Raw genomic sequence first — 25,206 nt, forward strand, 5'->3', positions numbered from 1 at the left:
GTTGCAAAAACAAAGGTCATCAGTAACGAGCTAAGTGAGGAAAAAGTTTAGAAAGCAAACATTTTGAAACTTTGATAAATTATATTATGATTCACTTTTTTTAAACACAAATTAAAGTAATAAAAATGCTTTGTTTGTAATGTTTACGATTGTTTAAACATTTCTCTTTGATATTATCTGGCTTACCTAGTTAGTTGCATCTTTTTCATTGAACTTGCAATAAAGGACTTCGCCACAAAAAAGCTCAGGTCTGCGTCATACTGGATAACGAAAGTTGGTTGAGATTTAAACTTTACAATGCTTATAAAAGTGATGATTTGAAGCAGAGGCAGATTTGCAAGGGGACAAGGGGCCTGGGCCCCCATTATGAAGCTACACGTATGGTTAATTCATAGACTTTTTACATGGCCCCGCATAACGTTGCCTAGTTTGCACCCCCCCTGAATCCGCCACTGACCGGGCAATACCGACATAAAAATTGGATGCGAACGAACCTAGGGACAACGTGTTATGGGACCGAACGGAGTCGATACCATAGGGGTTAAACGTCAATAAGACAGCAATCAAACAAGAAGAAACCACATAAGCACACTTAGAGGGCAACATATAGTATTCAACATTAGACAAGTTCTAAATCGTCACGAATTTATATAAAAATTGTGAATAAATTTAATAGAAACAATTAAAGATCGGCATTAAATGCAATTCTCCAAATAATGTAACAATCTAAGAGAAAGCCTGAAATATAAAAAAAAAAGTCACTAGTAACATTTTAAAAGCTACAACCTTTTACAACGAAACTTTTTAAGCGTATTTTCCCCTTTATTTACTAAACAAGAAAACTTACACAGGAGCCGTGGAGTATATCCTTTAATCTGCACTGTCGGGATGAGCCAAAAAAAAAAAAGATCGAAGAAGACTTTTTGTAACAAGATTGCCATGATGTGAAATAAATTCAGTGGAAATTGTTGTCCTTACCTCTTCGCAATTTTGTTTCTAAAGTCTTCAAGACATATGAAAAATGTTGAAAAATGTATATACAAAATATTCCAATTTAACGATTTTCAGATGTTGACCTCGTGGGATAAACAAATACAGGAGATTTTTTTTTTTTTTAGTTTTGATGATTGTTGTATCTTTGACGTATCACCCACATCTCTACATTCTTATCTCTGTGCATTTTAAACTTAATTTGTTCAAATATCAATGTTCAAATTTCATTGTCTGGACCTTTCTCCGGCACTACTGAGCATTTGTTATAAGGAGTACAATCCATGTATTTTAAAAAGAGTAAAGACTTTCAACAAATATTCAATCGTGAGATGAATAACACGTTTCATAATACATGACCGTTTATCGTTTTGTTTCTTATTTTTGAATATAAAAAAGAAGATGTCGTATGATTGCTAATGAGAAAACTCTCCACAAGAGACCAAATGACACAGAAATTACTAGTAACAACTATAGGTCACCGTACGGCCTTCAACAATGAGCAAAGCCCATACAGCACAGTCAGCTATAAAAGGCCCCGAAATGACAAAGTAAAACAATTCAAACAAGAAAACTAGCGGCCTAATTTATGTACAAAAAATTAACGAAAAAGAAATATGTAACACATAAACAAACGACAACCACTTAAAGTCTTTCAAGGGAGATAAATTGTTTGTTGGGACAGAATGGTAGGAGCTCAAATTATTCAAAAATAAAAGGATGTAACAACCGCAGAAGGGCTGGAATTGCATGACTTCTTAATGTTAGACTGACAATTGAACATCTCGCAAGTCTACGAATTCCATTATCGTAACCCTCTGTACGTTCATCAATTTATTCAATTAACAATTTACTGTAAAATTTTACATCTCAAAAACTCGCGGTGTAATGATTCCTTTATCTCTTGAAGTAATTTTTCTTTTAGATGTTCGCGTAAAGCTAAAGTAAAAATGCAGCCATTGTTACATGACATGACACATATTTCCCCGCTATTGGCAAACTTTCCGATTTACGACTGCTTATACCCAGTCGGGAATTTGCGACCAATATTTATAGTAAATCGTAAATCGTAAATATTTGTGAAACGGTCGCATATCGTCAACATGGTCGTACGACCTATTTCACGATCTACGACCTTTTGTGAAACGGTGACCAGGATCAAGGAAACGTTTGTAATCAAACCCAGTCTAAATAGAACTAGCTCAGACAATAAAAAAGAATATGTTTGTTTGCCCTTACCCTACCTACCCAGAAAATAGCTGCCTACTCAAAATGTTTTATCGTCCTGATGTGAAAATTTTTAACGTCAAGCAGATAAGCATGAAGAGTAAAAACATCTGACACTTCAATTCAAAACTGCCAACCTACCTTCCCAGTGTCTCTACCTTTGGGTAGGGTTTGGGCAAACCAAAATATTTTTGAGTGTGGCCTCACTACACTTATTCAGATTTCCAATATTTATTCATCACAACGTGTAATAAATGAATGATAAAAGAAATTGGGTTTCAGTGCAATAAATACGATTGTCTACTTTTAACAAAAAAAATTATAAGAACAGTCAAGATCTTTATATAACGTTAGCATATACTAGATTTCAAGGTCACAGTATTTTTTGACGTGCTAATCTTGTGATGAAAAGTCCGATATAGACATTTCAAAAAATATCACAAAACAAAATAAATTACATTGATGCCCTACTTATTCAATTACGTCAATACACCTTATCGCTATTTGTCCGCACAAAGGTTCCCGTAAAATGTTGACATCATTATGGAAAATATCTGACGCCACATTGGAAAAGTGATTGTTGTATGACGTCAAATATATGGTTCAAGAGGCGCAGATTCTCGGGTCAAGCGGCGCAGATTTCCAAATAGCGATAAGGTCTATAGTTGCTAGAGTTTAGAAATATGGCTTCATTGATTACTTCCAGTGATTACCTACGATCCTTCGTTTACCTGTGAGTAAAATATACCAAGTAGAAAATCTCAGGCATTTTATGAAGACGCTATGATAACACAAGTTAAACGGAAAACTTAAATATAAACAAAGACAAGTCAACCATCAACATGACCCTAACTTAATAAGTGCATATAAGCATGGACATTGATAGAACTAGTGAGTACTCAACGATTTCCTTTTTCATCCAGATCTGTGTAATAACAAAAGGGCACACAGAAAAATGCACAATGAAAATAATCCAGAAAAATCTCTAAGTTCAATAATTCCGGAACACACATCTTCACGAAAAACAACAAAAAAAAAAAGAAAAATCCTAATAGCGTTTTAAAGAATGCTCGCAGTTACTGAAACTGTATCTACTGCATTAGTGGGAAAAAATGTTGTCATGTACTCTAATGTCAATCGCTTTACATCTATTATTTTGCTGTAAATTGGTAAATGAGTTTTAAACGAATAGCAATGTTTTGATATAACGTAAAAAATGAACATTCAAAAGCAAACTGAAGTAGAATGATATTAAATCCGTAATAAAAGCTAACACAACTAGATATCATTGAGATGAGAGCCATCTCTGTGGGTCCCGCTGTGAATAACGTGTGGTAAAAAATTGGTATCTTTACCATAGGACATGGGGTTGTCAACTGAAACCATAATTTTTGACCTTGACCTTTGACCTAGGAAGTTGTACATAAATTATAACACATCCTCTGGTGTTGGTTTATATACATGTCAAGTATAAACTTTGAAATCATAACGGTTCTCTAGATATAGAGCGGACACAATTTGTTACGGACGGACGGACAGACTAATCACCATAGGGCGTCCGCCATTCGGTGGGGCCCTAATAAGTTTGTGGTAAATATTTCACGAAGACTACATGTGACCGATGTTACGACTTGATTGTCCTACCCTTTCCTATCCTTGTTTGAAAATGTGATGTATCGACCACACCACACATTTTCTTGTCCCAACGAATATTTCTGTAATATTGACAACCGGAAATAACATGCCAATAAGCATTCAGTAGGATAAATTGAGTGCAGTCACCCCACTGTCTCAGATTAGGAGGATTGAGCACTAACAAACATATTTAACCCCACCACATCCTTTATGTGCATGTCCCAAGTCAGGATCCTGTAACTCTGTGGTTGTTGTTAATTATTTTGTCATACATATGGTTTTCTTGTTTGAATTGATTCACATTTTGTCATGTCGGGGCCAATCTAATTAAAATTAGTTCTCCGCACTTTTTACTCATTTTCGTTCGGTTGTTTATTTGTCCAACGCTAGAAATATAAACAACCAAACGAAAATCAGGAGCAAATGCGGAGTTCCAATGAGGTTGTTTGACCATCTAGGGAAAACTTGTTTTAATTAGATTGTGTCGGACCATTTTACAACTTACTTTATGACTATACGGTGTGGATGTTGCTCATTGTTAAAGGTCATACGGTGACCTTAACGTCATTTTGGACCCTGGTTAATAGTTGTCTCATTGGCAATCATACCACACTCCTTACTTTTATATTGTTCCAGAATGGTTGTGGAGAGTTTTTACTCTAGGAGTTAAATAAAACGCCGTCATACTAGTATAAAAAGGGTTCCCTACTTTTTCCATGATTCGGCTCTTTCGTAGTTTTCGTGAAGAAAAAGGAAAGAGCCTCGTATAATAGCTGTAGCAAAAGAAAGTTGTAAGGAATTTCTCGACTTTAAAATAACCTGTCGTTCGCTGTTTCACTGTTAATTTTATCGTTTCTAGTACCTTTCCTTCTATGTTATAAAATATAATTTGAGGGTCAAATTACAGGCATATGATATGCATTAACATGTTTTAAAATATACCACTCATAAATATGAAGAAAAGAGTATTCGTACTGTTAAAAGATTAGAGAGACGGAAATGTTGGGAGAAGAAAGTTAAGCCTTTTGTAAAGTTCCCACGTTGTCCATTTTAATGTAATTTAAATGACACAATATGATTTTTCGAAGTGCACAGAGCTTCTGTACTCTCAAGCGCTGATCGGTGACGATACTTTGTCGTATGCTAAAATAACGCCACACTCTTTGATGCAACAAGTCCCCCAACTATCCTCTAAGAAAACCTTGACATCTAGGCGATCGATAAAATTACATATGTATGGACACATTAGAACGTTTGCTTCTAAGAGGGTCAAATAACGACATACATATGGTGGATGCAAGATTACGCAAGGAATTATTTTTTCAGTGTTTTCCAATGCAAGGCGAAAAACGGGTTAATTCGGATGCAATATAGATTTGATGTTTACGAGACAACGGAAAGGAAATTCTAGTTAATAAAACGGAAAATGAACAGCTAATATGGTATCTAAACGCTGATCAATTGCAAGAAAAACCAAAACAGTCTCTTCAACTGTGAGGAATAACACCAAACGGCACATCCAGAACATGCAGAAGGGTCCCTATAAACCATCATACAATAAGTCACTCTTTATGCAGCTTCATTCAATAAAACACCAACAAAGAGTACGTGACATATTTGGCATATCCGAACTATGGGCATTATGATTTTATCTATTTTCAGTTCTGCAAAATGTAAGATATGCATGAATTAAAAGTTGCATATAATAAAGTATTACCTACCCATATTGTGCACTGTGTAAGGAAATATCTGTCTTACTACACACACGGACTACACGTGATTGTACATAGATCCGTGTATAGTTGATAAGTTAAAACTAAAACAAATATTACCTGTGTCGTTTTGAAAGTATGTTATAATGAGTGCCCTATTTCTCGACCCCGTTCTAGTTATGGTTATTTAAGATTTTTCAAATGTGCTTGTCCGTAAAAATAAATGCTGGTCATAATTTATACATTATCAAAACATATTTCTTGATCCCTTTTTGGTTGTTAGAGCTTTGAATTTGCTTGCAATGGTTACTATAATTTAAACATATTTATTATGGTAAAACGTAGATATAGTGTCCAGTGGCGCAGCCTTCATTTGCACGTCTAAATACGTCCGGTAAGAATTGACCCGAGGTCATCGATGACCTCATTCATTATCGCAGAAAACTTACTTCGTAGAAATATGTTCTTCAGACAACTATTCTTTCGTTTTCAAACGCCCTAGAATTGGATGAACCGTTTGAAAATATGATGATTATGCCAACTATTCTCGAATTTGGGAAATGAAAATATAGTGCCACCTATGAACATAACATGACCTATCATTTTTTGATTGGGGATAAGTTGAAAATAAATATTAAATTATTTGAAAATTATAAATCCCTTATATGATACATATATGAAACAAAAAATCGCATAGGACAGTCTCCTTCATATAATAGTGCTGAACCTTTGTGTAGGTCTTCCTTGCAAAAATGTAGAAAGCAATGACCCGAGATCTTCCCCCTTTGGCTTGGATAAATTCAAAACACATTCATCTGCTGAGCATTTCATGGTGTAAAATCCTAAAACTTATTTTGCTTCTTGCCTGAATGGGAGTTTCAGGACATGATGCATAAAAAATAACGATACATCAGTCGTCTTCTGCAATTATTGTTATGTTTGAAAGTTGGTTCATGCTGCTGCTGTCTCTGGATGTCGCACCTGTCTGTATAAACAAGTCTCGCCTGCTGAACTGATCATGATTGAATTTACGTTAAAAATCTTGGGAGAAAAATGTTAAACATGAATTCTTACATGAAATTTTATCAATGATCCGTGTAAATGACATAAAGGTTAGATGAACCCCGTCAGACGGTCATGACCAGTAGACAATAAAAATTAGGTCAAAGTCAAATGAAATCTACCAGAGAGACATGTACCTTTCAATAATTCAATACATCACATATAGTTAACCTATTGCTTATGGTATCTGAGAAACGGGCTTTACCATGAAACCAGTGCTGACTTTTGAACCATGATGAGGTCGAGGTCAGATGAACCCGGTCAGACAGACTTGTATATCTAACAACCATTCATACACCAAATATAGTTGACCTATTGCTTATAGTATCTGAGAAACTGGGTAAAACGCAAAAACGGAACAGACCAATGAAAGATGTTATGATTACATGGTCAGATGAAATCTGACAGACAGACCTGTATACATTGTAATTGTGATTGTAATCATTCAATACACCACATATAGTTAACCTATTATAACCTTATAGTAGCTGACACTATGATAACACTATAGAATTAACAATGAAAACATAATGCTCACATGATAGTGAGGTCAAGGCCAGATGAACCATGTCGGACAGACCTGTACACCTTGTACTGATTGAAACCATGAAAATAAGGTCTAGGACAATGGACAGACAGAAACTTAACAGAACACACCATATACAAGGTATGAAGCATCTAGGTCTTCTATCCTCTGAAATATGAAGCTTTTATCAAATAGTTTGCCCAATTGTTGCAGCAAGATTTTTTTTTCATCCAAATTAAGACATGAAATTGTTCCACATAAACTAAGTTTTCTATCTTGCCACACCCAATTTCAAATCTTTGATGTTGCTCTTTTTAAACCTTGAAGCTGGATTTTTATGCTGATATATCCACTGTACCATCTTCTTTGCTTTATTGGAATGCTGTGCAAAAACTTAATAAGGGCATTACACAAGATCATATTTTTCTTCACTGTTCATAACTTGCCAGTATCACATTCACTCTAAGGTGGCAATCAACAGTAGTATTAGAAGGATAACTTCAAGATCAGCAGATTATGAACTTCAACCTGCGAAAATTCTTTGATAACAGTTTATCTAGTACCTGTGTTAATGTTATCTGTAATATAGATGTTACAGAATTCAATGCTTTTTCTGGAGTGATATTTTCTGTACATTCTCCTGTATACCTTTTATTCTGGTTATCAGGATAAAAATGATGGATAAAATGAACAGTGTTATTTCAGAAATTGTTTCATGTATCTATTATTGCAATTGTCGGAAAAAGGATACAAATTAGAGATTAATTATTGCAATTTCATAAAATGTTGCTTATAAAAAATGTTATGGAAATTTTTTATTTTGCGAAATATATCAAATTGCAATTTTCACAATAATATCGGAATTTAAAGTTATCAAAAGCATATTAAAGTACCTTTCCAATGTCAATGTACAACAAGTTTTGGCAAAAGCTAACGAGGACTAGCCTTATACCCAAATCAAGATAAAATTATTTTAATACAGAAGTAAATGAAGAAATTTCTAAGGCAGACAGATAAAGAACAAAACTATAATCCCCTTTGTCTTTGCCAGATCTAGAAGGAGACAGATCACTTATCATTTCTTTTCTATCATTATATTTATGGAATATACCTTGAGTTTTTTTTCATCATTTTGTTGTCCTTGTTTTACTTATGTTTTCAGCCTTTATGCATCACTGAATCTAGGCTGCCAAGACTAACTATAAATAAATTGTTGGCTCGATTGCTTGATTTTTAAATTAAAATCTTAACAAGGAATTTGTCCTTAGCTGGTTTTTAAAAACAGATAAATAGCATAAGCACAGATTCTTAAAGGGGCATTAGCTATGAGATATAGAAAAAAATAAAATATGATTTTATTTTGTTCAATCATTAATGAAAGTGAAATAATGAAATATTAATTCTCTTTCAGCAGTCAATTTGATTCAATTTTGTCAAAATAAGCTAATAAACATCGCAGATGAATTATTCACTTGCAAAAGAATAATTCGACCTCAATGACGCCGTATTCATGTGACCTTCAATTTAAACCCTTAGCTGGAGATGGGTTACGCATGTATTCAGCTATTAAAAGGAAAAGAATGTCAACACTGAAAGTGAAACAAGGATGGACCATTTAGTTGACTGATTCTATCCACAAAAAATCTTTCTTATACAGGTAAAAACAATGATCAACATACTTTTTAACCTACAATATGAAATCAAACAGACTAAGAAAAGTCCAATTGCACGTGGTCACTATCTGTTTATATTTATATGTATGTTTACATCGGGTGAAATGACCGTCTGTAGTCTTTGGAGGTCATCTCGATGGTTAATTAGATGGTGTCTAGACAAAAATACACACAGAATGTTGATATATATTATCGAGTCCATGCATTGTTAGTTGTTTATTTTAGACTTTTTGTAATTTGGATATACGATTAAGTATGTTATAAATCAAATATGAGAATTTGAGTCAAATCAGTAAACATGAATTTGACAGCTAATGAATGCCCATTTAATACTTGTTTTTTTTATTATTTACATTGTACAGCAAATTTTTGAAAATTTTCACAATGACATCACCGGAAAAAAAAAGCAACACTATTACAAACATTTGTTTTTTCTTACAATTTATTTATCAAAAAGTTAAAAATCTCTCATTTAGAGTATCGGTAAAACAAAATAAAATTGTTATTCATGTAAATACTGTCTGTATGTTTTCATTTAATTGTATATTTCTATATCCTACCACTTGGCAGTGGGAAGGGAGAGGTTAAAGGTGATAAAAATAACAACAAAGACATAATGAAAATTATCACATATTTTACATCATCATACATAGTTAATTTAAACATGAAAACTGGTGTACAAATAGAGTGAAAATATCCAGGAATCCAAAGTCAACTCAAGCTAACTAATCAGCTTCAAATTCCTGCATTAAAAATATTCAAGAAGTCAAAACAGCACTGATGTAAATATAAGAATTCAACACAAATCTGTGCTGAAATATACAAATATAAAGTTTTTATGACACAGTCAGATGATAGCACTGATCTGACTTTGTCATCAAATAATCACAATTAGTTGGGAGTTTTCTTCTCTTCCTACTTTTACATTAAATCAAGCAACATAGTGATACTGATTAGAATCTTCTTTGTCTCTTTCCATATAGTCTCTATCTATTAAACTTTCTATTCTTTTCTTCAGATCTGTAGGCTGTAAAATAAAATAAACTATGTTGTCAAGATTGAATGGACTTTTTTTCTAAACTAGTAACTTTTGAATCCACTTCTACCCTACTACAGATTCACTAGGTGTTGGTTCACTTTCGTTTATAATTCTTAAATATGTACAGGTATTTAGATGTCAATAATAAAATGAAAACTTTGTCAGGTAAAAATGGAATCTACAAAATCGACAGCAGATTATAGTAAAATTAACTAAAGAAAACACGGCACATTTTTTTCCCCATCACCTTGATTAATTGTAATGATTAACATTACCTTGACAGGGAATTTGAGATGTTTGTAGAGTTCTGAGATAAGTAAGTTATGACTAAGTGTAATAATCAACATTACCTCGACAGGGAATTTGAGATGTTTGTAGAGTTCTGAGATAAGTAAGTTATGACTAAGTGTAATAATCAACATTACCATGACAGGGAATTTGAGTTGTTTGTAGAGTTCTGAGATAAGTAAGTTATGACTAAGTGTAATAATTAACATTACCTTGACAGGGAATTTGAGTTGTTTGTAGAGTTCTGAGATAAGTAAATTATGACTAAGTGTTTTGCGTGTTTTCATGATACGGACAATAGCTGCGTCAACTTGATACTGTCTGTCCTGGAATACACGTTCTGTTGTACTGGTGTTTTCTTCTGGCTGTAAAATATTAAAAGAACAAATAAGAAATGCGTACTTCAAAAGTGTCAAGTCATGTCACCCCTTAATTGTTGGACAGTAAATTTAATTATATACAGTGGAATCCCTTGTGTCTATGCAGCCAGTTATATTGCACAATACCTGATTTTGTCATATCTGCAATGTAACATTAATAGAAATGTTCTTGAAATGTTTAATCTTCTGAAGTGACAATAAAGGTTAAAATTTGATTAGTTAAAGCATAAATCTTTCATAGCTATCTCATATTTAACCATCTTCCATTAAAATTGTGACATCTTTAGTAAAAATTGTTTGAATCTAGGGCAATTTTTTTTTAAATGAAATACTGGTAACTTGTGCTTCACATCCTTAACAGTCTGAATGGTTCAAAATGAACAGTATTTGGTAGTATAAAATCTTTCAGTTATTCAAAATTAAACTATTTTAGCAGGCATGCATAATATCAATACCCATTTAAAGAACTGCCATTAGTTGGGTTTCATTTTAAGGGTGAAATCATAACCAAATAAGATTTCGTGAAATTTAAGTATGTCATGAATTTCATAAGGACCAAACTAAACACCCTTTTTTGATATTAAAACAATACATGGCAATATTAAGACAACATTCTCAAAATAAATCAAATAAATCAAATTTTCTTATGAAATTTATCAACATGAATCTACTTTTAATAGAGATATTTGCCCCCTAAGCATTTTGGTATTAGAATTTATTAAAGAAATCTTTATTGGTTAAATATCTTATACTAAAGGAGTATGTATGATATTTGACCCCTAAAAATAGTAAAATTTTTAAAGTTATGTTTATCAATGGATAAAATAATATAATCTAGATACTTCAGTGCAGAAAAAACAGTTGTGTAATCAATATATATTAACTTAAACAAAAATGTGTCCATAGTACACGGATGCCCCACTCGCACTATCATTTTCTATAGTTAGTGGACCGTGAAATTGGGGTCAAAACTCTAATTTGGCATCAAAATTAAAAAGATCATATCATAGGGAACATGTGTAATAAGTTTCAAGTTGATTGGACTTCAACTTCATCAAAAACTACCTTGAACAAAAACTTTAACCTGCCCACTCGCACTATGCTCAGTGGACTGTGAAATTGGGGTCAAAACTCTAATTTGGCATCAAAATTAAAAAGATCATATCATAGGGAACATGTGTACTAAGTTTCAAGTTGATTGGACTTCAACTTCATCAAAAACTACCTTGAACAAAAACTTTAACCTGCCCACTCGCACTATGCTCAGTGGACTGTTAAATTGGGGTCAAAACTCTTAATTTGGCATTAAAATTAGAAAGATCATATCATAGGGAACATGTGTACTAAGTTTCAAGTTGATTGGACTTCAACTTCATCAAAAACTACCTTGACCAAAAACTTTAACCTGAAGCGGGACAGACGGACAAACAAACGGACGCACAGACCAAAAAACATAATGCCCCTAGATGGGGCATAAAAATTACCATTTTACACATAATGGTTGAGCCACAGCCTTAAACTTATGAACATCTTTGTACAAGATGCTATAACTATTCAAAATGTATTTATTTTTAATTTCACTATTTCTGAGAATACTAAGAAGATAACCTAGATTGTCACATAAAGAGTTAAGAGGATAGCAAACATTTTTAGAAGATTGATAATTTTGACACAAGAGATATTGAGGATGCAATTTCAATAGTTACTAAGATGCCAATTTTTACAATAGAACAACAAAAATGTAGAGTCTTGGTCCTTCCAAATAAAAATTGTGTGTAAAGCATAAATTAAAATGAATATTGCATTTATTCTAATTCTGACAACATTGTAGTGACTGAATAAAAGACGAGAGGTATATAAAGATCAACTATTCTTTTACTTACTGTTTCTTTCATTTGAATCTGATTAATTTTGATTCTACATAATTTGTGCTTAAATCCATCATTAAACAAAAACTTGTCATCATCTTCAACATCTTTACTCTAGAAAAATAGAAAACAAAAATCCTTTATCATTGATTACAGGAAATATACATCTTTCTATTCCAAAGAGTTAACTGTTATCCAAGACATAAATTTTTATATCGATTCCATGTACTTTTAAAAGGCTTGTATAGTCCGCGGTTTTATTCTCCAAAATTGAACCTGCCAGACAGGGTGCGGACTATAGACTACGATAAGCAGGTAATAAGAGAAAAAATCGATTTCGCGAGGTGGTTTGTTTACATTCCGCCATGTTTGTTATTGATATTGTAGAGGGCGCTCTTATCATTTTCAAAACTAATAATTTTACCTAATCCATAGTTATATGTTTTTTTATTCAATATCAAATATATACTGATAGATTAAAAAAATAAATGCTTCACTACAAATTTCTCGTTTCTTTTCACTGAAAACTGGAATCTGCTTGAATTGAACGGAACGAAAAAAGTATATAAGTCAACCGAGAACCAGCTTATGATGTATAAACTACAAAACGTAATCGGTTATTCGTTCTGTTTTGGTGTTTCATACTGACGCATGTGTTTTGTTTTAACTTAAGATCCTTCAAACATTAATGTGATAGATATATTAAACATTGTTTTACACAAGGATGGAACTGTTTTACTTTCAAAGTCCTATTCTAGTGATATCTATTAAGTACGGATTTTCCGTACACTCTCACCGTATTTATTTTCTTTTACACGTGTATGTTTAAACCGGAAGTTTGAATAGCACAAGTTTCTAAATTGTTTTTTGTGTGATTTTGACACATTTTAACACTCGTGAAGTGTCTAGAATCATTTACAAGCAGTTTCAACTTCTATTTGATGATGGAAAACGGGTTTTTCCATGAAAATACCGCAAACGACCACACACGATTTGAAATTACCGGAGTTTCATTAGACATTTTCTAACAGTTAGAAAAAGTTTTTTTACCTGAAATTTCGTGGCAAGAAGGGGGTGGGGACAATACACCAGTGCGAACTATACAAGCCCGATTACGGTAACTTTTCCATAATCAAATCAATGTTTGTTTTTAAACAAATAGCTCAAGGAACACAAACCACAGATTTAAATTTTTTTTAAATAAGCTACTTAACATTTGTTTAACTATTTAAAACATTCACTTTAAGAAATGGTTTAGTTTCAGTTTTGAATTCTACAAAAGTAAAAATACTATGCACTGTGAAGGTACAAAATAAGCAGGGTCATAAAGACAGACTCACCATCTTGTACATACTCTGTAATATTAATTTGACAGTTGTTCACATAAAACATGCTTATGTTTTATAAATAATTCAAAATGATTATATAAATCAATCATATCATACCTTAGGCTCTTTTGATATGACTCTAGCTTTACCACATGCTAAAGACTGTAGAGTCCGTCTCAATTCACCATCCTCTGCAGATAAAAGAAAATGAAAAAAATCTTATCAGATATATGTATCAAATAAGTAAGTGTTTCACAGGGAAAAGCAGCATTTTGAAAAGTATCCCCAATCCATAATATTTTACACTTGTGTTTTAATTGTTCTGAAGAAAAATGTTATCAAAGTACTGGTGAGCACTGAGGGAGGTGCAAAGTATGAAGTATGCTTTCAATTTGCATTTGAACTAAAAATCATTCACTGTTTCAATTTTCAATAAATTAAAGAAACGTATTTAACAATATTGTGACTGAAGTTATTTTTCTTTATTGAAAGATCTAAAACCTGTACACTTTACTGAGCTGTGTTGTGTGTACACACAAAAGACAGGTAGAAAAGATGAAATGAAATTATCTACATCACTTTAATCTAATTCCATGTAATTTCTTTCATTTCTAGAAAGTAATCGAAATTGTAATCCTCAATATGGATTACGATAACGTCATATATAGTTTTCAAACTGCAACATTTATTATTAAAGCCTTAAAGTTCCTTAAAAAATGCTTTACAAATGGAATGTTTTGGTGTATTTACTTAAATGCACCTGCTTAAAAATACTTTTTTTTTCTCTTTAAAAATTCTCAAAACTGATACAAAAATGAGAATTCACTTTTGCTTTCATATAAATGCACACGATTGAGGAATTTTGATCTTTAATGATATATACTACAAATATCTCCTTTAAGAATAAATGAAATCCAATATTTTACCATGAGAGATAACTTTTCCTGAATTTGTTCAATTCAATATGAGATAATTAAACTGACATGACTGCAAATTAACCAATTTTTATATTACTTTGTGAAATACTAAGTATCAAAAATGCTTCCCATCTTTTCCGTTCCTGGAAATGACTGATTTAAATAATGTTCCAAAGTTTTTGTCACTTTCTAGTTAACTGAGTTTTAGTTTTATTTGCCCAAGAATGGATTCTCATATACAATTCACAATATGAAGTAATTTATAACTATGTCTAAAAATAAGACAAGGTGACACTTATTTTTTCAAATGAATTATACATTTTCAATATTAAACTATACTTTCCAAGAAACTTTTAGACATATCTATTGTACCTTAATGTAATTTTTCAAAAGGGAGAAAAATCTTCTAATCTTCAACATGGATCCATACAAGAAGCCATTTATCTTCTATATTAATGATGGGTATTGTTTTCCTAAGACTTACCTATTGCTGTAGCCAGTTTTATTTCTTTAAATGTGAAAACATCACCCTCATTAAATAAAAGAAGACATAAGGTTTGGAATAGGGACACTTGTAGTTCCTTCTTTCCTCCCTGAAAAAAATTGATGACTGGTGGTTAACTCATCATTTACAAAACAATATTTTATGATTATGGCTTCCAACATACTATTTCCATTGATTTATTTTGACATTTTTTAGCAAGTAGCAAATAAAATTATCAGAGAATTAAAACATGCAAAGTTACTGTATCTTTTCTTAAATTTGGTTAGAATATTTACTTGTGAAATATTTATCTTTATACATTATTATACACCTTGAGTATGGCTGAATTTCACATTTCATTTATGAAGGTTTTTTTTCCTTCCTGGACTAAACATACATGAAATCCATTATAGCTACAAAGTAATCATATTTACAGCAGGTGTTTTATGCAAAATGTGGAGGTCACTTGCTTTCATTCAGTATGAATTAAAAACAAGAGGCTGTCAGATTGACAGCAGTCCAGATAACCCTGCACGAAAATGATATTTGCAAGTCTGGAACCCCAAACAGGATCAAATAAAAAAAAAAAAAAATGATTTTTGTAGGGTTCAGAAATAGAAAGGCCAAAAATCAATTTTTGTAGTGTAGTAAGGAGCACACATTAACACTGCTTTCCTTCTTATGTGCCATATTTAATTTTAAGTTAGTAGACATCCTCTTGTTCTGGATATGCAAAGCATGAGGTTTGTGTATACATAAAAACTTATTTAACCCCAACACATTTTGTGACTGTACCAAGTCATACCAAGTCAGGCTATCTGGACCATTTTGAGGTGAGTCTAGATGTTGAATGTTGATATGGTCTGTTGTGCTGTCCAGTATTTTTGTGCTTATCATCCTTTTTACATATTTTTTTTTTCAAATTTAGTTATTTTCACAAATGACTTACTGGGAAGCATGCTTTCAGAACACAATGTCCCAGAGTTGACTGCCACTGAAGTTTCTTTCCACTGTGTTTACCTAAGTAAAACTTTTTGAAAATTTCTTGGTATTTCACCATCTGTAAAATAATTTCAATAAATTATTTTTTATTAAATCTACAAATTTCTATTGACAATAGTGATCAATTTACTATCTATACTGGTAACCTATATAATTTTCATTGTTTAAATAAAAGAGGAGCTAAACATGTTAAAAAAGTATCTATGTTAGTCTACTGAATGTGTTGTGACAATGATGATAGATAAATAAACTTCAACTAAAAATGCTAAACCAAGAATTTCAATGTAGAAAAATATTCAACCAGAGACCAAAACAGGCATTCATTAACTAATGACTAGAACTTTCCCTCCAAAACTGAATGAGGTTCAGTACAGGAAAATGATTGAGGACCAATAAAGGAAAGTATGAAACTGAATACTAAAGACTGAAAATCATAGCTGTATCAAATATAACAAGCATTCTGTGAGTATTGCCTAGCAATACATAGTCCCTACTGGCTAAACATTCATTGTACTGGAACAAAATTCTAGCTTGATCTTTAACTTGTCATGGTGTAAACTATATAACAAATATCAAGTCAATATCTTCAAGCATGACAAAAAAAATTGTGGAAAATTGATTGTTTGAGTTAATTTTCTATGTCCAAGGACCATAACTCTGCACAAAATCATCAGACCAGAACAAAATTGGAACTTGATCTGTAACTTGTCATGATAAAACTATATACCAAACATCAAATCAATATCTTCAAGCATGACGAAAAATAGTGAGGAAAACTGATTATTTGAGTGAATTTTCTAAGTCCAAGGACCACACCTCTGCACAAAATCATTAGACCGGAACAAAATTCAAACTTGATCTATAACTTGTCATGATAAAACTATATACCAAACATCAAATCAATATCTTCAAGCATGACAAAAAAAAGTGCGGAAAACTGATTATTTGAGTGAATTTTCAAAGTTCAAGGACCATAACTCTGCACAAAATCGTCAGACCGGAACAAAATTCGAATTTGATCTGTAACTTGTCATGATTAAACAATACACCAAATATCAAATCAATATCTTCAAGCACGAAGAAAAAAAGTGTGGAAAACTTTTTTGCCGGACTGACGGACGGACGGACGGACAGACAGACAGACAGACAGACGGACAGACAGACAGACAGACAGACAGACTGACTGACGGAGTGCAAACCTAAAGTCCTCTTGGACTTAGTTTGTAGGGAACTAATAAGCAAACTAACTAAATATATGACTACAACTATATTAACTAATACTAATCATATTTGATTACCAATCAAATATAACTCTGGCACACACTCCCCCTCAGTGTACTGTTCAGTCACCTCAAGGTGAATATTTTTAGATATTTGAATTCTTGAAGTAATCATTTTTTTCATCTAATCTTTTTTTTTATTGATATGAATTCACTATTCAGTCAACTATCTCTCCCTTGAACTGCAACTTCGTTGACATCTTGGCAACACCTATTGTTGTAACTTGTAGGACATCAGAGGAGTGAAAATACAGGATTAATTTCACACAATATCAGTTTTAATTTGACTGCAAACAATGTAATATTAATAATATCATAAACTGATTACATTGTCAGAACAATACTGCTACCATTACTATAAAAAAAGGGTTTTATTCATGATTAGTGCCCTCAAAATAACCAAAATCAGATCAGATGGCAACTCTATTTTATGTAAAAACTTACTTAGCTAAAACTCAGACCTTTTAGAAGCTTTGTTGTGAGATATATCAGGACAGATGGAAAAGTAACAACTTCTTTATATGGGTTGTAAATATCTATTTTCACGACCTTTGAATTTAGACTTGTATTCTAATCTACCGTTGTCTATACTGATACAATACTTACTTCAGCAGGAAGATGTACTTCCATTGGCATATACGTGGGCCAATAGCCCATAGTTAATATATTGACAGTTAAATCTATCCCACCAGGGGTATCAATATGCTGCATTTGTTGTTTAAATGTCAACATAAAGTCTTTAGACAGTTCCATGTCTTTAAACATGCCTTCTAATTTACTAGTAAATGCTGCTCCACATTCTGAAAGACAACGACAATGACTGATAAACTGCATGTAATATAACTTTACATTTTTTTCAATAGCTGATGGGAACAATAACTTTTTTCGAGTTAATTAATATTATCCTATTTGATTAAGCCTAATCTAGGTACACAGCAACTAAAATTCTTCTATCAAGAATCTAGTTATAGTAATTTAATGTATATTATACATATACATATTATATATAAAGATAATTAAACTACCCATATGTGTATTAAATCTTGATCAATATATTTCAGGCTTTCATAAAGGTACGATCAGCCTTGAGTATCTTGCTGTTCCTGACCTAGATGTTTTTCATTATTTTAAGTAAGTTCACAAATAAGTTTGTGAAGAGCTTTTATCTGCATTATTAGATTTCAATAAGAACAAGCATTCTGAGAGTATTGCATGGCAATACATAGTTCCCTACCGGGTAAAAATTCATTATACTGGAACAAAAAGCTAACTTGTTCTATAACTTGTCAGGGTGTAAACAAAAAGAAAATATCAAGTCAATATCTTCAAGCATGACTAAAAACAGTGTGGAAAACTGATTAAATGAGTGAATTTTTCAAGTCCAAGGACCATAACTCTGCACAAAATTATCCGAAACAAAATTTTGAACTTGATCTGTATAACTTGTCATGATAAAACTATATACCAATTATCAATCAATATCTTCAAGCATGATGAAAAAAGTGTGGAAAACACTTTAACATTAGATATGATTAATAGTTCTCTAAAATTAGATATGATGTAATCAGGGCTTCCAAAATTATTTTTAGCCAGCCGGACATTTTATATATTATCCCGAATTTAATCCCTTAAGACAAAATAAACAAAAGGCAATTATGGTAATCAGTTGCCGAGTTGGCCATCCCAATGATTGACATTAAAAAAAAATGATATTAAACTTTCTTTGATTCAAATTCGAAGTTCTGACGTAAACTGTTAAATTGGCAGTGCATCATTCGAAGTGTGCAACATCAGCGTACTTATATCTGCCTTAGACTCTTTATTTGTGCAAAATAACGTTGTCAAAAACTTTACTTTCGTTTTTAAATCTAATACCATATGTTATCTTGACAATGGTAAAACATGGACCAGAGACGATACGTAAATTCCGTGTACGTTTGCAAAGCATGAATGAGTGTAAGTAGCTCTTTCTACGTGATTTCTTCAAGAAAATATTCGAAATAAACGTAAGATAAAGGAATCCATGACAATTTAAAAAATTTTTGAAGAAATTAGGATGCATAATTAAATTTCACACCTGCGCACACGTGTACTAGTTCAAACAGTGTTATGTCTCTGGTTCAAACAAAGTGGTTATGACGATTTTTCATTTTCACCTTTTTAATTTTTTCATCAAATCATATTTGTAAACTTATATCTGATAATTTAAATCTTTTTGACTAAATTAATTAGATGCAAACCGCTGAAATGTAAGAAAATAACTTTGATTAGACTGATCAATGTCCGGTTCAAAATAGTTTACCTGTCACCTGAGCAGGTAAATTTCAGCTGTTCGACAACTAATTAGCCTTGTTTAAATGAGAAGGTATTAAAGTAGGGGTTGTTTTGATAGAACTTAATGATCATGTCACTTTTATGAACGGAAATGTGTCATTATGTATGGCTGTTAAAGGCAAAAGGTTGGGTCAAAAAGATCGCGAATTATGTTCAAATGACCGTCTCTTAAGAAAGCCTTGAAAACTAAAAAGTAGATGACCGTTTCATGATTTGCCCAGTCGGACTTTTACCGGACATTATACAAATGTCCGGAATAAATGACCGTTTTGGAAGCCTTGGATATAATACAGTGTATATCTATTTTCAAATTATAATCAAATATAATTAATAGTTCCAAATATTTTTTCTTTTATTTGTCACAAACTAATATAGATTTGTAACTTATCTATAAAATGTCAACAATTTTTATCTACACAAAGTAATGTAATATATACATTAATAAAAATAGATTATTATCTAATTAAAGGATTTCACTTCATAATTTTTTTTTATATATATATAGCATTCAGAAAATTAGTTTATACAAAATAACAAACAAACCTGCCAAAAAATTCTTCAAATAATTTACCAAAGAATTTCTTTTAAAAAATGAGTTATCTCCCTTTGTACAGAAATATGGTTTAACATAGTACTCTAACATTAGATATGGTCCTGAGTTATGGTCCATAACTCTGGACTTAATCATCAGACCGGAACAAAATTCGAACTTGATCTATAACTTGTCATGGCAAAACTATATACCAAATATCAAATAATATCTTCAAGAACGAAGAAATAAAGTGTGGAAAGCTGATTTGCCGGACTGACAGATGGACAGACAGACGGACAGACGACAGATTGCAAACCTAAAGTCCTCTTCGACTTCGTCGGTAGGGGACTAATATTCAAACTGCAACTATACAAAATACATGCTAACATTCATTTGATATTTTACCTTGTTTGAGCTTAGATAACATTGATTTCTCTGCATCCACAGAAGCACTTTTACCCACCAACAACCTTTTGGCTAAATCTTTTTTGTAGAATGCCTCAAATACATCTTTACCTGTTCAAAGTGAAAATGGCAGTGAAAAGCTGAACTTACTATACCCATTTATACTTTTAAAGCCATTTCAATGACCTATCAAGAGTAAAAAAATTGTTTAGCATGATACAATAGAACAATACCATCTGACATAAACTTGCAATCCAAGAAATGGCTTTGTTCATAATTTCTACATATATGCACTAGAATTTAAATGACATAAAAGAACAACAGAGTAAAACTATAAATATTATATCAAACTGCCAAATAATCACCTGTCATGAGTATTTAACAAAAATAGAATATGAAAATGTTTATCAAATGATCTGACCATAAAATCTCCTAAAATATTTCACCAAAAAGGTTCAAAATTATCAGTCTTACCATGAATAAACCTGAAAAGGACCATTATTTTGTCTAACAGTCTTTCTAGTTCTTCTTCTGTTGCTTCCTGAAATCAAAAATTAATACTTAATTTTCCAAATAATAAATATAGGATCCCCTTCCATTATATAGAATTAAGATTGAAGTTTTTTATATAAAAAATTTAAACAACACGTTATAAATTTTATGCATCTAAAGCGCTTTTCTGGATTTACCTTCATCAGGAATGCTCAAAGCTGAATAGTTGAAAGCCAATGATGGATAAGAACCGTGGATTTACCTTCATCAGGAACGCTAAAAGCTGAATATTTGAAAGTCAAGGATGGATAAGAATTCAAAAAGTTGAAGAGCTATATGACCAAAAAGGACATAAAAAATAGCCAATTCTATCAAAGGTCAATTTTGCCTGAGGGAGTATATAAATGTACTCTGGTTAATTTTTTACACATTATATACACATAAAACAATTCTAATTTTAAATATACATTAATCAATTATACCAGTATAAATAAAGGCATTCAGAAATACTGGTTTGTTCCTAACCATAATAATGTTACTTTTTGTGGAAACATGGATTTGCTGCAGATTGTAACAATGTAGAGCCTGCAATGCTGGAAATTTAATTCAATATTGCTTAGTACAAATATGCCCAACCAAAATAAAATTCCAGTTGCAACATCTTTTTTGATCTATGTTCTTCAATGAATGTTCTTGTCGTGAATACAATTGTTTTTGAGAAGTAATCTTAAAATGAATTCTACATCCACCAAAATAAACAAAAAAATTAAATTTTTACCTTGTTTCCAGAACGTAACTTGGAATCAACATATTTTGCTGAAAGATGTAAAATTATATTTTATATATAACTTGAACACATAACTACAACACACATAATAAAACAATATTTTCCTGTTTTTGGTGTTACCAATTATACAAACATTATTTTGCAATACACCAACATGGCAAATCTAAAATTGTTTTTAGGTTCCCATGAAATAAAGTTTTTAACTATGTAACATAGACTAAAAACTTTGGGATTATATATTGCTTTTGGTATATCTTCAGATACTTCTACCTAAAGGAATTTGGTGTGAAGACTCATCCAATTGTTGAACAAAATTTGACCTATCAATATCTACTTTTTTTTCCTTTGTGTTGCTCTCATGGATATATTCCCAAACTGATGTGGAGACTCATCTGACTGGGGAACAAAAGTTGACTTATACATGTCTATTTTATATTTAATTGTGTTGTTCTGTTGCTGTTTTGTTGATTATACCCCATATCTCCTTTGATCCTTCTATAAGAATTATGTTTATGAAAGCTATATGCTTAATTTGTTTTATTTTAAATAATGATTTACTGTTATAAATATTCAGTATATTTTCAAGAATTTTTTCTTTAGAAAAATAGTTATATTTCTATTTTTCACAGGTTATCTACACTTTGGCATATATAATATTTGTTCATAATATAAATACCTATAAGTTCTGCAGGTTTGTTCTGTCGCTGGTTAATAAAATGTTCAAAGCTTTCCTTCAAACCATTGATAAATTTTTCATTTTTGGCAAAGCAAATGTCTATCACATTATCTAATTTTTCTTTAAAATCTGAAAAAAAGTTTTGATATTTATAATACAAATTGACACCGCTTGCATCAGTTTTAATAAGACAAGTACAAAGTTCTGGCAATCTGAAAGTCTACATGACAAATTATTACTAACTATAAGACTGACTTTATTGTTTAAAAAATTCATAGCGGCAACTTACAAAAAAAGATATATCAAACCCAATATAGATGATATCTAATTATTATAAAATCAGCATTTTAAAAAATAACAAAATAAATATAAATTTTAAATTCTATAAATGAAATAAATGTCTTTTGATCTCAATCAATACATTTAAGTATAATTGATTGATTGATTACTCTTTGTTTAATATCAAGTGGCAATAATCCTAAAGATTATAAATGGAAAGATGTAACCATAATACAAATGTCATTGAATACTACGAAATAACTAATTTTATCAAAGAAACAGTGATTTCATTGTTGTTCTTCATCTAAGTGTCATACCTAACAATTTCTGAACCATATCTCTGTCCTTTTCTGGATCATTGTCAGTGTTTACCACAATGAGACGACCTGTAGTCTGCAAAAAAAAGGCAAAAGAATTAATTTCCTCCATATAAAAAATTATTACAAACAAACTTAAGCTTGCTTAAACTATATAATTTTATTGCTCTCTCTTTTAAAAAGTGAGACTGCCTATAACTGTCCTTCAGCGAAAGCACCATCCTTAAATCTTATCTAAAGCATTGTTCAACCTCTTCTCAGAAATAACATAGGTAGCTGTGTAAATCCATTAATAAATGCAATGTTTTTATTAATAGGAAATAAAGGGCAAGATGAATCATAAAAAGTTTCATTTTAATAGATATCACATTATTTAATCATGATCATCTTTTGTGGTGAAGATAATAAATGCATGCAGTATTCATTGTGGATTACAATTCTCACAGGGGATAATTCAATAATCAAAAAGTTGGTTCAGTTCATGTATAGGTGTAAGCAAAATTATATAATTTAAGTTTAATAACAGAGCTCAGCCTTGAAATATTCAGGACACAGGGCAGAAACAGTACAGTTAGGCAAGGTGTTCCACTCGCAGATTGTTCTAGGATAGAACGACTCCTTATCTGATTTACTTGTAAACATTTAAGATATAGGAGAAGTGAAGTCTTCTGTACATGATAGTTAAATTGCTGATTTTTTTTTTACTGTGGATTCATTATTATTCCTGGAATACCAATTTTCGTGGATTTCGTGTGTAAAGATGAACCATGAATTTTAATGTTCAATGAAGAACAAATTTTTCTATAGATTGTAATTGTATGCAGTCTTTTTCAAAACCATGAAATCAAATATCCCAAAAATTGTAATTTTCTTTAAATCCACAAAAAGTTGGTATCCACGAAAAATGAATGAATCAACATCATTCTGCATTAACATTATAGCCAACAAGCACATTACAAACTGGATTCTAAATGAAGTTTGTGAAAAGCTTAGACATCACTAAATCAACCTCCTGAGTTAATTCAAATCACTCACCTGATCAATAAGACAGACACAGTTATAAAGTTGAGAGTACATATCAACAAAACAGTACCCAAGTTAACATTTTATGACAATCAATATAATGATTTGGTACATACTTTGATATATGCAGCAAATGCTACGGAAAGTTCTTTCAACCCGTCCTTTACTCTAGAAAACAACTGATACATTAAACTGAGATCCTGTATTCTGTTCTCTGATAACAACTGATTCAGACCTACAAGTAACAATATAAACCATTTCAATAAAATGAATATTTGTAATTTTAACTATTTGCAGTATATTTAAATGCACATAACTCATGTAATATTAAATATCAAACTATATAACTAATATCATTTAATTTCAATCATACAATAAAATCCCAGTCTACCTACCCAACCCAACAAGGCATGGGTAGGCAACATCAAATTTAAAATTTTTTTAAGTGTGGCCTAATATAAAATATTCAATTACAGTTTTATGAGTTTATCCCCACATTTGCTAGTTTTGACTATCAGTTACATATTTAGATTTAAAGAATGCAAAAGACCAAAAACTGACAAATACATGTGACTTATTTTTTCTAAATAATATGGGTTTAAGGACTTCCCCCTTTAACAATGCTCTGGTCTGATTAGCATTTTACATATCTTTACTTACCTTTTTGTAAAATTGTATTTAAGTGTTGATCCAGTAACTGTTTTTCAACACAAGAAATCAAATTCTTCCTGAAATATAAAAGTAATCATTTTATATCTGTATACAGCATATGTATTCATGGTAAAAATAAATGTGGATAGTGTCCACATGTGGACACAGATGATGCCCCCGCTGGCATATCATATAGTTATAAAGGGACATAACTGAAGAACGGTGATAGTGACGCTACCCAAATTTGAACTTGATCTGAGTTTTGTGGTAATAAGCACTGTGTGCAAGTCTCATACCAT

General features: G+C 31.5%; 2 protein-coding genes across 2 annotated transcripts in view; both read right to left on the reverse strand.

Annotated features, from left to right (window-relative positions):
• Positions 1-5,695, reverse strand: part of LOC127738408 (methanethiol oxidase-like) — a 36,758-nt gene extending 31,063 nt beyond the window's left edge. Inside the window, exon 1 of the mRNA XM_052249649.1 lies at positions 5,574-5,695. Coding sequence (XP_052105609.1) covers positions 5,574-5,577 — 4 coding nt within the window. The 5' untranslated portion in view covers positions 5,578-5,695. The remainder of the gene's footprint in view (positions 1-5,573) is intronic.
• Positions 5,696-9,439: 3,744 nt separating this feature from the next.
• LOC127738395 (cullin-4A-like) overlaps positions 9,440-25,206 on the reverse strand; it is a 34,739-nt gene continuing 18,972 nt past the window's right edge. Inside the window, exons 8-21 of the mRNA XM_052249630.1 lie at positions 24,917-24,984; positions 24,373-24,491; positions 23,234-23,309; positions 22,638-22,766; positions 21,953-21,990; positions 21,157-21,223; positions 20,683-20,793; positions 18,018-18,211; positions 16,079-16,189; positions 15,130-15,238; positions 13,846-13,919; positions 12,416-12,514; positions 10,365-10,517; positions 9,440-9,852 (exon numbers count right to left, since the gene is read on the reverse strand). Of these exons, the coding sequence (XP_052105590.1) occupies positions 9,757-9,852; positions 10,365-10,517; positions 12,416-12,514; positions 13,846-13,919; positions 15,130-15,238; positions 16,079-16,189; positions 18,018-18,211; positions 20,683-20,793; positions 21,157-21,223; positions 21,953-21,990; positions 22,638-22,766; positions 23,234-23,309; positions 24,373-24,491; positions 24,917-24,984 (1,444 nt within the window). The 3' untranslated portion in view covers positions 9,440-9,756. The remainder of the gene's footprint in view (positions 9,853-10,364; positions 10,518-12,415; positions 12,515-13,845; positions 13,920-15,129; positions 15,239-16,078; positions 16,190-18,017; positions 18,212-20,682; positions 20,794-21,156; positions 21,224-21,952; positions 21,991-22,637; positions 22,767-23,233; positions 23,310-24,372; positions 24,492-24,916; positions 24,985-25,206) is intronic.

This window comes from Mytilus californianus, unplaced genomic scaffold (assembly GCF_021869535.1).
Source record: "Mytilus californianus isolate M0D057914Y unplaced genomic scaffold, xbMytCali1.0.p SCAF_4, whole genome shotgun sequence".
NCBI classification, from domain to species: domain Eukaryota; kingdom Metazoa; phylum Mollusca; class Bivalvia; order Mytilida; family Mytilidae; genus Mytilus; species Mytilus californianus.